General features: G+C 36.1%; 2 protein-coding genes across 5 annotated transcripts; both read left to right on the plus strand.

Annotated features, from left to right (window-relative positions):
• The first annotated feature begins 377 nt into the window (after positions 1-377).
• Positions 378-5,163, plus strand: LOC143459797 (sodium-dependent glucose transporter 1-like). Of its 3 annotated transcripts, none has more exons than XM_076957079.1 (12): positions 378-735; positions 857-1,037; positions 1,242-1,358; positions 1,571-1,678; positions 1,765-1,877; positions 1,988-2,084; positions 2,178-2,365; positions 2,459-2,596; positions 2,779-2,872; positions 3,004-3,137; positions 3,347-3,517; positions 4,710-5,163. In XM_076957079.1, exons 1-12 carry the CDS (start codon positions 676-678, stop codon positions 4,731-4,733), a joined length of 1,425 nt encoding a protein of 474 aa, XP_076813194.1. In that variant the 5' UTR covers positions 378-675; the 3' UTR covers positions 4,734-5,163. The 3 variants fall into 3 exon arrangements, with proteins under 3 accessions (XP_076813194.1, XP_076813203.1, XP_076813208.1); XM_076957088.1 differs by having other exon boundaries at positions 1,991-2,084; positions 4,710-5,162; XM_076957093.1 differs by lacking the exon at positions 4,710-5,163 and having other exon boundaries at positions 3,342-3,511.
• Positions 5,164-11,677: 6,514 nt separating this feature from the next.
• LOC143451444 (sodium-dependent glucose transporter 1-like) lies at positions 11,678-16,029 on the plus strand. 2 transcript variants are annotated; one of them, XM_076951998.1, is made up of 12 exons: positions 11,678-11,841; positions 11,964-12,144; positions 12,348-12,464; positions 12,666-12,773; positions 13,200-13,312; positions 13,423-13,519; positions 13,613-13,800; positions 13,919-14,056; positions 14,265-14,358; positions 14,487-14,620; positions 14,829-14,999; positions 15,889-16,029. In XM_076951998.1, exons 1-12 carry the CDS (start codon positions 11,782-11,784, stop codon positions 15,910-15,912), a joined length of 1,425 nt encoding a protein of 474 aa, XP_076808113.1. In that variant the 5' UTR covers positions 11,678-11,781; the 3' UTR covers positions 15,913-16,029. The 2 variants fall into 2 exon arrangements, with proteins under 2 accessions (XP_076808113.1, XP_076808124.1); XM_076952009.1 differs by having other exon boundaries at positions 13,426-13,519.
• Positions 16,030-16,164: the final 135 nt, after the last annotated feature.

Below are 16,164 nucleotides of genomic sequence, written 5' to 3' on the forward strand. Positions count from 1 at the left end.
TGGTTGGAGTGGAAAGGTTGGTTGGATTAATGATAACAAAGAAAGATAAGCTGCTAAGGCAAAGCACCATTAAGCCGTATCCAGATGTGTCTTTACAAAGTCTGGTATATCCGGCAAGTCGGCAAGTCCGTCAGGTTTTTAATCGTCTGTCGCCAACTTCCAGCTTATTACATTGCGCGACCTGGAGTGTAGTGTTATGAAATTGTTTGCATATAAGCCCTTTTGCAGGATAAAACACCAGGCTTATCAGTTTGTTGGTTGGTTTGTTTAGTCCAGATACAGACCTTCAAATACAGATGTAGAATAACTATACAGTATCAGATATAAATGTGTAAAAACGATTAGTTTTATTCCAGGAATCAGAGACAGTTTCATCAAGAACGCAATCGCGCTACTTGTTATAATGGTTGTAAAAATGCAAAAGATATCATTAGAATTTTCCTCGACTTTTTCAAAATTCGTTACACAACTCCGGTGGATTCTGATAAAGATCAAGTCAAAGTGCTTTGGTCCAGCTCCGGCCCAAACCTGCAGAAAAGAAACCTTTGAAAATGCTTTTTTTAACAGGAATCATAGATGGTTGCTTATCTGTCAAACTTTCCCCACAATTACTTTCGATAAAAGAAGTTTGGAATTTAACTTCTACAAATTTTAACAATTTACAAATCTTCAAAAATGTGGCCGATCTACTCCATTGCGCTGCTTATTGCGATGTTGATTCTACGATGCGTAACGGTGAGTTGGATGCTTGATGCGCAGTTGCTTAATGCGCAGTACTAAACGTATGCTACATGAGGCTATTTAGTGAGATCAGGTGAACAGAGGTATTAAAACAATAAACAATTTTACGTTGCAGACATATTATGCGGTTATTATGGGACCGACTTTGCTGTACTTGGCCCATCTTGTCAACAGGCAAGTTCAGGATATAACTTTTACGGAACCAGCACTTAGTAGTGGTGCAATGCTTGGTTCACTTATGGCTTCCTATGTTAATCGCAACTTGAAACAAAAATTAAACGGTTTATTACTCCAAGGTAAATTTTGTGTTAAGTGATTAAAATATGTTCACTTAAAATATACTTTGCAAAGAGTCTTGGTTTCAAATTAAAAAATATTGGTAAACTTTTGTTATAAAATTGCGCATTTGCAAGTTAATGTTTAGTAAAAGCTTATTTTATTAAATTTATTTCAGTTCAATTTATTTCTAACTGATTTTTTACAAATGTTTCGTCTCCTAGCCGCTCTTACCTTGATAATGTCAGGCACAGTGGTTGCGGTTCCTTGGATCAATCAAATTTGGCAGTTAGCTTTGATTTTTCTTGTAATTGGAATTAACATTGGCTACGTCATTGCAGGTAAGAAAAGTTGTTAAATGAGAAACTCAGTGAAACAGACTATGGCAAGATTAATAGAGTAATTAGTTATATAATAGAACATATCAAAACATGTTATAGCAATAGACTAAAAAGATAGCAATAGATTTAAAAATTTATAAAGATAATTTGTTTTTTGCACTTAATTATTAATGAAACATATTTCAAACAGACCTATATATTGTATTTACTAGATGGCCAGTGCTTGGTACTTCGAACCTGGGATCCTAAAATTGCTCGAGTGTTGATGTATCTTCTTTACTTCATGGGTAGTTTGGGAAGATTTTTAGCTCCAGTTGTAGGTAAATTATTACTATGACCACCGTTACGTTTGCAAGTAAATGTCTTAATTATGATCATCATTTATCGTTATTTTTGCATCACTTAGCTGGACCATTCCTGGCAATGTCCCATGAAAACAAGGCAGAAACAAAATGTTCTCATGTCAACAAAGTTGCAAGCACAAATGTCAACGGAACTGTAGGAACTGACACAGGCCAAGTAGGAATGTAATTTAATCTTTGAATGATTTTGGAAAACAGGCTGACATATTTTCTGCTCGATTGAGAATGCTTGAAAATAAGAACTTGATATCGACTTGATTTTGCCAGCAGTTTGATCCTGCCGGGTGGTCGTACATCATATTTGGGATTGTTCTATTCGTCGTTGGCATTCTGCATATTGTGCTTGGTTGTATGAAAGCTGATGGTGAGTAAAGTACATGCGAACATAAAAGTAAATACTCTGGTAGACTATATATTATTGTTATTTTTAACGCACTATCTTTTGAAACTGCACTAGAAAAATCTTACGAAGTTTTGTCTTCATCGGATGATGTCGTTGAAGACAAACAAACAGAAGAACCTCTCCGTGACGTCATATGGATTTTGATCCCCCTATTCTTTTATTGTTTTTGCAGCACTGGCAGTAGCTTGCTTTATCAAGATATGATTTACGCGGTGGCCAAGTGTTCGTTTTTAGATTTCTCGGTAAGTGAATAAGCTATTTAAAAACTTTTCGCTTAGTTTTAGATGATTAGGTTTTAGAAAGTTTTTTCATAAGTTTAATTCTAACGATCTTAGACCTCAGAAGCAGCTTGGGTGACAGCAGTTTTTTCAATTGGTATGGCCATTGGGAGCTTTTCTGGGATTTTGTGCGCTCGTCACATGAAGCCCATCTACGTTGTGTTTACGATCGTCTCAGGCGCATTGATAACGATAGTAATTGAAAAAAATATAGCAATAAATTTCACAATGTTTCTAGTTGTAGTTTCAGAATTACTGTAATTAGTAATTTGATGATTACTTTAAATTTAGTTTTCTAATTTTCTAAAATTAAGTTAGTTGCGAAAATTATTTTTGTATTCATTAATGTTTATTATTAATGTTTTATATACTTGCAGATAGTTATGGTCACCGTTGCAAGAAGTTGGAAAGTGATCACGTGGATTGTGTCGTTCTTTTATGGATTTTTTATCGGACCTCTAATCCCAGCAGGTGTTTTCTGATGTTCACTTTGCAAATGAAACTTATAATCTTTTTCATAACGACGCATTACAAAAATTAATAACGTGTTATTTATGAATTGGGTACACTTAAAATATAGTTTGCGTTTTGTTTCGTTGCAGTGATAAATTGGATATCTGAAGTTATTAATGTATCGGGAACTTACGCTTTTATTTTCTCATTTGCCGGTTCTGTTGGTGTAGTGACATTGATACCTTCTGCTGGTGCCTTGTTTCAATTGTCCCCTTTCTACCCAGTAAGTGTCAACACATTTGACAACAACTATAACACATAACAATATGAATAAAACTTTCATGAAATACTGAATGACAAATAACTTACACGATAGCTCGAATGATGACGAATCATCGCTGGGTTTAAGGTGTGCAAAGACTTTCCTCCGTCCAAGGATAAAGATCATCGTACCATACCATACCTATAGACTTTGAAAAATTGTTAGTTTAGGTTTATCTCATGTGCGGAGTCAGCGCTTTCAACGTAATTTGCTTTTGCTTAATTCGGATTGCCGCAAAGATGAAAAAACCAAAGAATTCTGAGCCAGAACACGAGTTAATTTCAAAGGAAATTCCTCAAGACACATATGACACTATCCAGGATCATCCACAGCAAGAACCGGTAAGGGCAGCATGGTGAAAATTTAATGTATTGTTAAAGTGAGGTGTATGTGCCAATGAAAGGAACGTTGTAAGAGAAACCTTGGAAGTATAAATATACAGGACAAAGCTATTTTGGTAAATATCAGTGGTTGAAACATTATTGGAAAAATGTACCCAAATTTTCTGATTTTTCTGATTTCTGAATTTTTTCTGAAAATCATGCGTCTGATAACTTGTGTTTAGAGCAGTGGTTCTCAAACTTTTTCAGCTTGTAGCACACAAAAAAAAATTATAAAACGCTCGCGGTACAATTACAAGAGAAGAAAAGTTGCTTTAAAAAAACATATTTTCACGTGTTAATGCGATGGATGTGCTTAGCCTTATAGGACGGACATGTGCTTATTTATCAGCTATTGAAGCAGTTAGAGCGCCTTTAAGTCGCATATTCTTGTCTGCATGCCTTATTTTAAATATTTATACAGTTTTTTCCAAAATTCCAAAAAGAGATCGCGGCATACCTGAGAAACTGTGGCGAGTGTGCCGCGGCACACAGTTTGAGAATCACTGGTTTAGAGCAAGTTGAATGATAGCCTAGTTATGAGGACTTTTGTGCAAACGAGAATTTCTTCCGTTAGTTAGTTGGCTGTTATGTTCAACCTAACCCACAGTTAGAGTAATTATACAGATGAAAACAATAGATGTTAATTTACAGTTCACTGATCGCAGTTTTATGTCTGAGCGCTAGCCTACCAGTTATCCGCTAACAGCAAACCCAGATGCCTTAAAGGCGTCAAAGCTCAAAAACTTCATTCCACCAATAAATCCATTGTAATTTAAAATTTTTTTCTACTGGAACTATACGTCACATGCAGCAAATAAATTACCTGTTACAAATCATTAGCCTATAGTTTACAGTTTACACCTATAAGGTGCAAGTATATGTTCGACTAAGTCATTAACTGTGTTTAATCGTAGGTCGTCAAGGGTGTTGATTTGATATTGTGACATCATAAGCTTTTCACTCTAAGAAAATAGTGTGGTGTCACAGAGAGTTACAAATTTGCCATATGTTTTTGGCAAAAATTGTTCTTTGTGTTGTATGCTTTCTAATAAGTTGTTTTTGTTGGTTTAAGCCTAACTTCTCTCATTCATTTTAATGAAAAAACAAACCAAAAATTAGCATCATATCAAAGGTAGTGTTTTTCTTTCAGAATGGACATGTTCATGGAGAATAAAGTTGCTTTGAAAAAACTAATGCAAAAGTTCCAGTATTCTGCAACCTTATAAGTGTAATCTATTTGGATTTGAGAAGAAAGTTCTAGAACAGCCGCCGTTAACATTTAGTTTACTTGCATTAACGTGCTGTAAATATATATAACAAAGTTGCAGCACTTTCACATACGATATCAACCAAAACAGAAACAATCAAAAACAGACTAAAACCAAACTGAGAAGTGATGAGGGAAAGTAGGCAACCGGATTGAAACCGAATAACATGTCAATTTACTTTGTTAAAATATCGTGGCAAGCGTAATTGAATGTAACAAGAAATTAATCTTGTTGGAATTTACCAACTTTTCAACTTTGTTTGACTTGTTATAACTATGCTAGAAGCAGCGACAATGACTTAGCGCCTCACTTTAAGAGCATGTCAATTTATTTCTCATGCTGCCATTTCACCGGTTCTTGATGTGGATGATCCTGGACAGTGTCATATGTGTCTGGAGAAGTTTCCTTTGTAATTAACTCGTGTTCTGACTCAGATTTCTTTGGTTTTTTTTTTATCTTTGCGGCAATTCAAATTAAGCAAAAGCAAATTATGTTGAAAGTGCTTACTCCGCACATCAGATAAATCTAAGATAACAAGGAAGTTTTAATGTACCAGTCATCTCCCGGTTAAGTACGCACCCGTTTAAGTTCGCATCCCAGATAAGTACGCAAAAATTCTTCACAAATTCTGGGTTCAACTTTTTCAACAATTTATTTATTTTAAACAGCAAGCACATTAACTGGATGTCAGGAAAAGTTAAACGTCAACTTAACAATAGTTCACTGCTTAAACATGTCGTGCAAAGTCATCTGATGCATATTTTGCATTCTTTTTTGCTTGGCTTCCAACGTCACCTGTCTCAGTTTTCGCTGAAAGCATTCAAAATTGCTTTTGAGATTATCGTAAGCATCTCCTGCTTGATCTTGTAAGGCAGGACACAGCAACTGATCCTCAACTTCAAGCACTTTGTTGTAAAGTTGTTCAAAGCCATGAAAAACGATGCTGCTTCGACAGGTGCACAATCGTTGCTTGGGCCAGCCTCATCGTCAGTGTCATCATTTTCAGTCTGCATCGTTTCCAACACCTCATTCACGTCACCCAAAATCGCCTGTGAATACTCTTCATTATTCTCGTCATCAACATGCATAAATCCTTCTAGATCGTCTTTGTCAATCGAAATATCCATAGACTTAAAACAGCGAAAAATTTCAGACATGTCAGACATGAAGTTAGCTTCCTCATCAACGCCACCATCCAACGGAGTTATTAGTTGAGCCTTGTTAAACGAGTTTCTTACCGACGCATCCGATATTAAATCCCATGCTTGCTTTACATAGTGAGCAGCATCCAGCAAATTAGCAGGGTCTCCATAAGCAAAACCTGCTGCCCCTCTGGGTAATCTTTTAGCTTGCTCTTTTTTGTGGGCCTTCAAGTTCTCGTCAAGCTCCTAAAAGTCCAGAACCTCCCTGAGATATAAATATTTGTACCTCTTCTTTAGTGCCGCGATGGTTCCCATGTCACATGGATGTTTCCAACTAGTACAGTTGGGTGGGAAGAATTCCACTTTGACGTTATTCCGTTCAAAGGCTGGAAAATGGCCCGGAGCGTTATCCATCAACAAAAGAACCGGGCGTCCTGTTCTCTTTTTTACTTCAGGATAAAACACTTCGTTGGACCATTTCCAACATGTGTCAACGTCCATCCATGCTTTACGCTGACTAAGATATTTGACAGGCCATCCCCGATTCTTTATACAGGCCGGAGATTTAGGTTTCCCAATCAATGTGCATGGAACTTTGTGTGTTCCAGCGGCATTTGCACAAACAACCAGAGACACACGGTCTTTAGCTTTCTTCTTCCCTCGGATGCTGCTGAGATCTTCGAATGGCATAAGCAAGGTATATCTAGGTAGCAGACGAAAAAACAACCCTGTTTCATCCATGTTATACACATTTTCAGGATCATACCGTGCAATTATAGCATGTAAATCATTCAATGCAGCCAAAAGCTTTGGTCTTCCTTGTCCACTTCAGCTCCTTCACCATGAAGAAGAACTTTCTGCAATCCTCGACGTGCTCTGAATCGGTTAAGCCACTGCCACGACGCTTGAAAATCATCTTCTGATATCGATAATTGTTGAGCGATTTGTTTTGCTTTTGCAATGACCAGTGAGGGGGGGACAGGAATACTTGCACGGCGCATGCTATCAATCCAAAGATACAGAATATCTTCCAGCTCAGAAAACCGACCAACGGATGCTCGAAACGTTTTTGTCTTTGTCTCCTCAGACATCAAAGCAGAACGCTTTCGAATAACTTCCCGGTTTTTCAAAATCTTTCGGATAGCAGCTTCACTCACGCCATACTCTCTTGCGGGACTTCTTTTACTCGGAGCGGACGGCACACAAAAACGCGATGACTTCCAATCTTTGGGATTCACTTAAACGCTTACCTTTACCTGACATCATGCGAACGAGAAAATTGTACCCAACAAATTACTTGTGCTGTACACTAGCAGAAAAGAATGGCATACAAAACCACACAACAGAAAACTTTTTACGAATGAATGAACATGGGCAACGCATCGTCAATGACGTAATAAATGAAAAACTTGTGTACTGTATTGCTGCATAACTGCTAAGTACGCACCTACCACATAAGTTCGCACAAACTACTCAGGATCAAGTTGCGTACTTAACCGGGATATGAGTGTAATTCTAACCCCATGTAATAGGCTCTCTGTCGTTCAGTATTTCATATATAAGTTTGCTTAAATTGTTGTGTTGAACTGGTTGTAAATCGTGTCGATACTCACAGAGGACAGGTGAAACAACGCACCGGCACAGGGCACCAATGACATTGTGCCGGCAGCACCATCAAGTGCGAAAATAAAAGCGTAAGTTCCCGACACATTGATAACTTCAGATATCCAATTTATCGCTGCAACAAACCAAAAATTAGTTTTTATCTATTCCAAATTCATAACTACGCGTAAGACTTTTTCGTGTTATATCTCCAAAATGAAATGTATCGGTTTCGCCTGAATGTCAATCACGAAAGCACCTGCTGGGATTAGAAGTCTGTTGAAAAATCCATAAAAGAACGACACAATCCATGTGATTGTGGGCCAAGTTCTTGCAACAGAAATCATAATTACCTGCAAATAGCCAAGATGTTTGATAGAAGATATCAACAATTAGCAAAAATTTGTGTTTTTATGAAAATAAACAAACATAAATAAAAAACAAAAGAAAATTAAAAAAAATTAACCAGAAAAGTTTTGAGATCAAACGTTTTGTGGAAATAATTATGATTTAGAAAATTCTTTTGTAACTTTGAGAAAATGTGGATACCATCTTAGATGTTGGGATATACTTGTTGGCTTACCATCGTTATCAATGCTCCTGAGACGAGCGTAAACACAACGTAGATGGGCTTCACGTGACGAGCGAACAAAATCCCAGAAAACCTCCCAATGGCAAAGCCAATTGAATAAACTGCTGTCACCCACGCTGCTTCTGAGGTCTAAGGTTAGTTACAGTAAATGCATTTTACGTGGTTCAGGAACCAAGTGCACTGACATCAAACAGAAACTAAGACAACTTGTGATAAGGCTCAGTCAAACGAGATTAAAAGTGATACTTTGTGATGATAAGTGATAAGGAAAAAACATGGTCTGAAATAAAAGAATTCTAAGAAAAGGGGTGGATAAGTGTTCGTGGATTAAGGGGGAAAAGGCGACTGGGTTGCAGCCGGGTAAAGAGTTAACGTCATAATCACCACTGTTTGGTTCTAAACAAACTCATTAATCGAAAATTTTCCAGTCATTCTTAATGGCAACACTAAGTAGCCAAATTAAAACTGCTGTTTCGTCTCGAAGCATGAAAACGTTGACATAATTGTAACATGATGTTATGTTAAATATCAAAGTGATTCTTGCCATTACAAAGCTTTCTGGCTGAGACTTTGAATATTGTTTACAAACAGGAATGAGGCAAATTTTAAATTGAAACTAAGTTATAAGTTGTTAAATACCTTATTCACTTACTCAGAAATCTAAAAATGAACACCGCGTAAATCATATCTTGGTAAAGCAAGCTACTGCCAGTGTTGCAAAAATAATATAAGAATAAGGGGATCAAAATCCATATGACGTCACGGAGAGTTTCTTCTGTTTGTTTGTCTTTAACAACATCATCCGGTGAAGACAAAACCTCGTAAGTTTTTTCTAGAAAATTTGTCAAAACATGTTCTTTTAGCCACAGCAATAGTTTATGGTCTACCAGAGTAATTACATTTTTGTTCGTATGTATTTTACTCACCATCAGCTTTCATACAACCAAGCACAATATGCAGAATGCCAACGACGAATAGAACAATCCCAAATACGATGTACGACCACCCGACAGGATCAAACTGCTGGCAAAACCAAATCGATATTAAGTTCTTATTTTCAAGCATACTCAATCGAGCAGGAAATATTTCAGTCTGTTTTCCAAAATCATCCAAAAAGTAAATCACATCCTTACCTGGCCTGTGTCAGTTCCTACAAATCTGCTGACGTTTGTGCTTGTAACTTTGTTGGCATGAGGACATTTTGTTTCCGCTTCTTTTCATGGGACATTGCCAGGAATGGTCCAGCTAAGTGATGCAAAAATAACGATAAATGATGATCATAATTAAGACATTTACTTAAAAACGTAACGGTGGTAATTGTAATAATTTACCTACAACTGGAGCTAAAAACCTTCCCAAGCTACCCATGACATAAAAAAGATATATCAACAAACGAGTCTTGCCATACTGTATTCCAGAAGATTCCTCACGTATTGAGCATTAAGTTCTTACCTACAATGACGTAATCAATGTTAATTCCAATTACAAGAAAAATCAGAGCTAACTGCCATATTTGATTGATCCAAGGAACCGCAACCACTGTGCCCGACAGTATCAAGGTGAGGGCGGCTATGAGTCACAATATTAGTTATGGATAAGTTACGCTCGTTGATGTCACTTTAATGAAACAAGTGTTTACTGAAACTTACATTAGCTGGCAAATACACACCATGTTTTTCATGAAATGTTTTACAATATTGTCTTAACATAAATGAAAGCTGATTGTGGTCTGTTGTAAGTAAAAATGTTCATATCATTTACAACAAATTTTACCTTGAAGATAAAGACCGTTTAATTTTCGTTTCAAGTTGCGATTAACATAGGAAGCCACAAGTGAACCAAGCATTGAACCACCACCAAGTGCTGGATACGTAAAAGTTATATCCTGGACTTCTTGGTGAACAAGATGGGCCAAGTACAGCAAAGTTGTTCCCAAAATAACTCTGTAATATGTCTGCAACATGAAACTGTTTATTGTATTAATGTCTCAACACATCTAATGTCACTGACTAATGCACCATACTCCTTGAAACTCAACAACAAGCTCACCGTTGCGCATCGTAGAACTAACATGGCAATAAGCAGCACAATGGTGTAGATCGCCCACATATTTAGCAGTTTTATATTGTACCAACTGATGGAAAGAAAATCCCAATTTTCTGGACAGATTTAGGAGAAAAAGAATGAATCTGTCGATTGTTCTGTAAAAAAGAACTGTTCTGACTCATATTTTTAACAAGAACCTTGCATACCTGTAATCCAACCTTTTCACTCCGAACGCTAACAACGATTAACTTACTTTATTTCGTCGTTACCATGCAAGGCAGATGTCGACGTCCTGCCGACGATTAACCTACCTCGAGAAAGTGCGCCAGGACCAAGCGAGGTTCCATAAATCACGACTTGAGCAGAGATAATATCGTTGGAAGCGTTTGTTGAAACTTGCTCTCTGCTGCCATCCATGTTTAATTAACACTGATAACCTTTGTCAGTTTCGTGACACAAAATAACTTAAAATTTGTTTATGCGCTAAAGGGAACGATAGAGATGCGATAAAGCTTACAATATACACAAATCTGATAACGCAGTTATAGAAAATATAAGCAAAAAACACAAGACATATTGAGGCATGCTTTATAAAAAATCTATCTAATTCCTCTTTGCAACTCCATCGTGAATAAATGACGTAACGCAAATAACTTTAATTAGAAGCCGTTTGTCGCTTTAGAAGTAGAATATCCTCGGCTTGCTGATACGACTTCCTATATCGGCCGACATCTGTTTTTCACGCTAAAGACGAAACTAGGTTGTTGCTACTTTGCTTGTGGATGGAGTGGAAAGGTTGGCTGGATTAATGGTAGAAAGATAAGCTGCTAAGGCAAAGCACCATAAAGCCGTATGCAGATATGTCTTTACACAGTCCGGTATACCCCACAAGTCCGTCAGGTTTTTAAACGTTTGTCGCCAACTTCCAGCTTATTACATTACGCTGAAGACATGGAGTGTAGTGTTATGAAGTTGTTTGCTTATAAGCCGCCGTGTAGGTTAAAACCAGTCCTATTGGTTTGTTGTTTGTTTTGTTTAGTTATTTGTTAATTGCATTTGTTTGTTTGTGTTGTTTGTGTTGTATCTACTACCTGGTCGAGTGTCAATCAAACAGAAGCAAACTAGAGTCTTAGATCAATTCGAAACAAGATGGCATCCAGAAACAGATCTTCAATCCAGACGTAGAATAATTATATCAGAGACAATTTTATAAAAACCATTAGTTTCATTCCAGAAAACAGAAACAGTTTCATCAAGAAATTGACGCAATCACGCTACTCGTTATGATCCTGGTAAAAATGAAAAAGCTATCATTAGAGTTTTTTCCGATTTTTTTAAAATTCGTTACACAATCTGGAGGATTCTGAAAAAGATCAAGTCGAACTGTTTTGGTCCAGCTCCGGCCCAAACCTGCAGGAAAGAAACCTTTGAAAATGCGGGTTAAAATTGCTTTTTGTTTAACAGGAATCATAGATGGTTGCTTATCTGTCAAACTTTCCCAATAATTAGTTTTGATAAAAGAAGTTTGGAATATAACTTCTACAAATTTTAACAATTTACAATTCCCCAAAAATGTGGCCGATCTACTCCATTGCGCTGCTTATTGCGATGTTGATTCTACGATGCGCAACGGTGAGTTGGATGCTTGATGCGCAGTTGCTTAATGCGCAGTACTAAACGTATGCTACATGAGGCTATTTAGTGACATCAGGTGCACTGAGACATTAAAACAATAAAACACTTTCATGTTGCAGTCATATTATGCGGTTATTATGGGACCGACTTTGCTGTACTTGGCCCATCTTGTTCACCAAGAAGTTCAGGATATAACTTTTACTTATGTAGCACTTGGTGGTGGTTCAATGCTTGGTGCACTTGTGGCTTCCTATGTTAATCGCAACTTGAAACAAAAATTAAACGGTTTATTTCTTCAAGGTAAATTTTGTGTTAATTGATAATAACATGTTCACTTAAAATATGCTTTGCAAAAACCTTTGATAAATTAATATATATTAAGAAATATTGGCAAACTTTTGTTATAAAATTGCGCATTTGAAAGTTATTTTTAGTAAAAGTTTGTTTGACTAAATTGATTTTAGCCACTGTAACTTATTTCTTATAAATACTTTGTCTCCTAGCCGCCCTTACCTTGATACTGTCGGGCACAGTGGTTGCGGTTCCTTGGATCAATCAAATATGGCAGTTAGCACTGATTTTTCTTGTAATTGGAATTAACATTGGCTACGTCATGGTAGGTAAGAAATTAAAGTTATTAAATGAGAAACTCAGTGAAACAAACTATAGTGAGATTAGTTGAATAATTAGTTATATAATAAAACATGTCAAAACAAGTTATAGCAATAGACTATATTTAAAAATTTATAACGTACGATTTGTTTGTTATTTAGTTTGTCTTCAACACAGTGTTATCAGTTGACATGTTTTGTATTTACTAGATGGCCAGTGCTTGGTACTTCGAACCTGGGATCCTAAAAATGCTCGTGTGTTGATGTATCTTCTTTACGTCATGGGTAGCTTAGGAAGGTTTTTAGCTCCAGCTGTAGGTAACTTATAAAAATTATCCCCGTAATGTGCTACAGTAAATTTCAAAATTCTGAATTAATATTTGCAAAAACATTGAATCAGTCAAAAGCTGCTGAAAAAACGGCCACTGGGCACACTTGATGGTCTGAAAAGATAAAATTAAACCAGAGGAGGTTTGAACAATGTTGAAACCGAAATGTATTAGCTTATTGGCATCTTCATTCTGTCAAGGTAAATAAAGTAACATGAAATGACGTTACCTTGTTTTAATTCATTTATTTGAACAGATTTATTTCATGCTGAAAACTATAAGCAAAATATATTTTTGTTTTAAGCAAAACAACCCTGGTTTGATTTTATGTTTTTTGCCTTAATAGTGACCATCATATTTCTATTACTTTTATTTGTTTACTTTGCTGAAATAATTTATTTTACATCATTTATAGCTGGACCATTCCTGGCAATGTCCCATGAAAACAAGGCGGAAACAAAATGTTCTCATGTCAACAAAGTTGCAAGCACAAATGTCAATGGAACCGTAGGAACTGACACAGGCAAGGTAAGGATGTGGTTTAATCTTTGAATGATTTTGGAAAACAAGATGAAATATTTCTTGCTCCATTGAGAATGTTTGAAAATAAGAACTTGATATCGACTTGATTTTGCCAGCAGTTTGATCCGGCCGGGTGGTCGTACATCATATTTGGGATTGTTCTATTCGTCGTTGGCATTCTGCATATTGTGCTTGGTTGTATGAAAGCTGATGGTGAGTAAAATACACACGAACATAAATGTAACTACTTTAGTAGACCATAAATTATTGTTGTTTCTAACGCACTATCTTTTGAAAATTCACTAGAAAAAACTTACGAAGTTTTGTCTTTACCGGATGATGTCGTTGAAGACAAACAAATGGAAGAACCTCTTTGTGACGTCATATGGATTTTGATCCCCTTATTTTTATATTGTTATTGCAGCACTGGCAGTAGCTTGCTTTACCAAGATATGATTTACGCGGTGGCCAAGTGTTCATTTTTACATTTCTCGGTAAGTGAATAAGCTAAGTTAGTACTAAGTTAGTGACTTTAAAATTGTTTTCTTTAATTTTAGATTATTAGATTTTAGAAAGTTTTTTCATTAGTTTATTTAATACAAACGATCTTAGACCTCAGAAGCAGCGTGGGTGACAGCAGTTTATTCAATTGGTTTGGCCATTGGGAGGTTTTCTGGGATTTTGTTCGCTCGTCACGTGAAGCCCATCTACGTTGTGTTTACGATCGTCTCAGGAGCATTGATAACGATGGTAATTGAAAATCATTTACCAAAACATTTCACAATTCTTCTAATTGTAATTTTAGAATTAATGTAATTAGTGATTTGCTAATTACTTTAAACTTAGTTTTATAATTTTCCAAAATTAAGTTAGTTACGAAAAAGCATCTTTATTAGTTCACAAAAAATATTTTTTTTAATCATAAACATCTTCTACCAAACATCTCGTGAACTTGCAGATAGTTATGATTTCTGTTGCAAAAACTTGGATAGTGATCACGTGGATTGTGTCGTTCTTTTATGGGTTTTTCGTCGGACCTTTAGTCCCAGCAGGTGTTTTAATGTTCAGTTTGCAAACGAAACTCATAATTTCTTTATGACGACATATTACAAATATTAATTATGCGTTATTTATGAATTGAGTGCACTTAAAATATAGTTTGTGTTTTGTTTTCTTGCAGCGGTAAATTGGATTTCTGAAGTTATAAATGTGTCGGGAACTTATTCTTTTATTTTCGTACTTGGTGGTGCTGCCGGCACAATGTCATTGGTGCCCTCTGCCGGTGCCTTGTTTCACCTGTCCCCTTTCTACCCTGTAAGTGTCAACACATTTGCCATCAAATTCAACACATAACAATATGAACAAACTCTCATGAAATACTCACTGGTAAAAAACTTACACGATAGCTCGAGCGATAAGGAATCATCGCCGGGTTTAAGGTGTGCAAAGACTTTCCTCAGTCCAGGGATACAGATTACCGTATCATACCATATGAATAGATTCTGTAAAATTGCTATTTCAGGTTTATCTTATGTGCGGAGTCAGCGCTTTCAACGTAATTTGCTTTTGCTTAATTGGGATTGCTGCAAAGATGAGAAAACCAAAGAAATCTGAGTCAGAACACAAGTTAATTTCAAAGGAAATTTCTCAAGACACGTCTGACACTATCCAGGATCATCCACAGCAAGAACCGGTATGGGCGGCATGGTGAAAATTGAATGTATTGTTAAAGTGAAGTGTATGTGCCAATGAAAGGAAAGTTGTAAGAGAAACCTTGGAAGTATAAATATACATGACAAAATTTTTTCGGTAAATATCAGTGGTTGAAATATTATTGGAAAAATGTACCCAAATTTTCTGCTAATTTCAAAGTTTGGTGAGGACAATTATGACATCATAATGCTGAAAACTATGCGCCTGACAACTTGTGTCTAGTTTTTAGGGATTTTTGTGGAGACGACAATTTCTTCCGTTAGTTAGTTGGCTGTTATGTTCAACCTAAGTTCAACCTAACGTACAGTAAGTATAATTATACAGATGAAAACAATAGATGATAATTGACAGTTCACTGATCGCAGTTTTATGTTTGAGCGCTAGCCTACCAGTTATCCGCTACCAGTAGGCCCAGATGCCTTAAAGGCGTCAAAGCTCAAAAATTTCATTGCAGCAGTAAATGCATTGTAATTTAAAATTGTTTTCTACTGGAACTAAACGTCACATGCAGCAAATAAATTACCTGTAACAAATCATTAGCCTATAGTTTACACCAATAAGGTGCAAGTATATGCTCGAACTAAGTCATTAACTGTGTTTAATCGTAGGTCGTCAAGCGTGTTAATTTGATATTGTGACGTCATAAACTTTTCACTCTAAAAAAATACTGTAGTGTCACAAGTAGATACAAATTTGCGATTTATTTTTGGCAAAGACTGTTTAAAAATTAAGTATTATTAAAACATTCTTTGTGTTGTCTGCTTTCTAATAAGTTGTTTTTTTGGTTTAAGCTTAACTTGTTTTATTCATTTTAATAAAAAACAAACCAAAAATTGGCATAATATCTCAGGTAGTATTTTTTCTTTCAGAACGGACATGTTCATGGAGAATAAAGTTGCTTTGAAAAAGCCTAAATCAAAAGTTCCAGTGTTCTGCAAACTGTGTTCTGTGTTTTACTATAAATGTAAATAACAAAGATGCAGCACTTTCACAAATGATATCTACCAAAACAGAAACAATCAAGAACAGAGTAAAAACCAAACTGACAAGTGATGAGGGAAAGTAGGCAAACGCATTGAAACTGAATAACATGTCAATTTACTTTGTTAAAATATCGTGGCAAGCGTAATTGAATAAAACAAGAA

This window comes from Clavelina lepadiformis, chromosome 1, assembly GCF_947623445.1.
Source record: "Clavelina lepadiformis chromosome 1, kaClaLepa1.1, whole genome shotgun sequence".
Taxonomy (NCBI): domain Eukaryota; kingdom Metazoa; phylum Chordata; class Ascidiacea; order Aplousobranchia; family Clavelinidae; genus Clavelina; species Clavelina lepadiformis.

What these genes read in the sequence shown, in the direction of transcription:
- LOC143459797 (XM_076957079.1), top strand. Translation starts at nt 676, where the DNA reads ATGTGGCCGATCTACTCCATTGCGCTGCTTATTGCGATGTTGATTCTA. An exon ending in AAACGGTTTATTACTCCAAG is followed by an intron (nt 1,038 to 1,241) that starts GTAAATTTTGTG and finishes TTCGTCTCCTAG; the next exon opens with CCGCTCTTACCTTGATAATG. An exon ending in TAGGAACTGACACAGGCCAA is followed by an intron (nt 1,878 to 1,987) that starts GTAGGAATGTAA and finishes TGATTTTGCCAG; the next exon opens with CAGTTTGATCCTGCCGGGTG.
- LOC143451444 (XM_076951998.1), top strand. Translation starts at nt 11,782, where the DNA reads ATGTGGCCGATCTACTCCATTGCGCTGCTTATTGCGATGTTGATTCTA. An exon ending in AAACGGTTTATTTCTTCAAG is followed by an intron (nt 12,145 to 12,347) that starts GTAAATTTTGTG and finishes TTTGTCTCCTAG; the next exon opens with CCGCCCTTACCTTGATACTG. An exon ending in CGGACCTTTAGTCCCAGCAG is followed by an intron (nt 14,359 to 14,486) that starts GTGTTTTAATGT and finishes GTTTTCTTGCAG; the next exon opens with CGGTAAATTGGATTTCTGAA.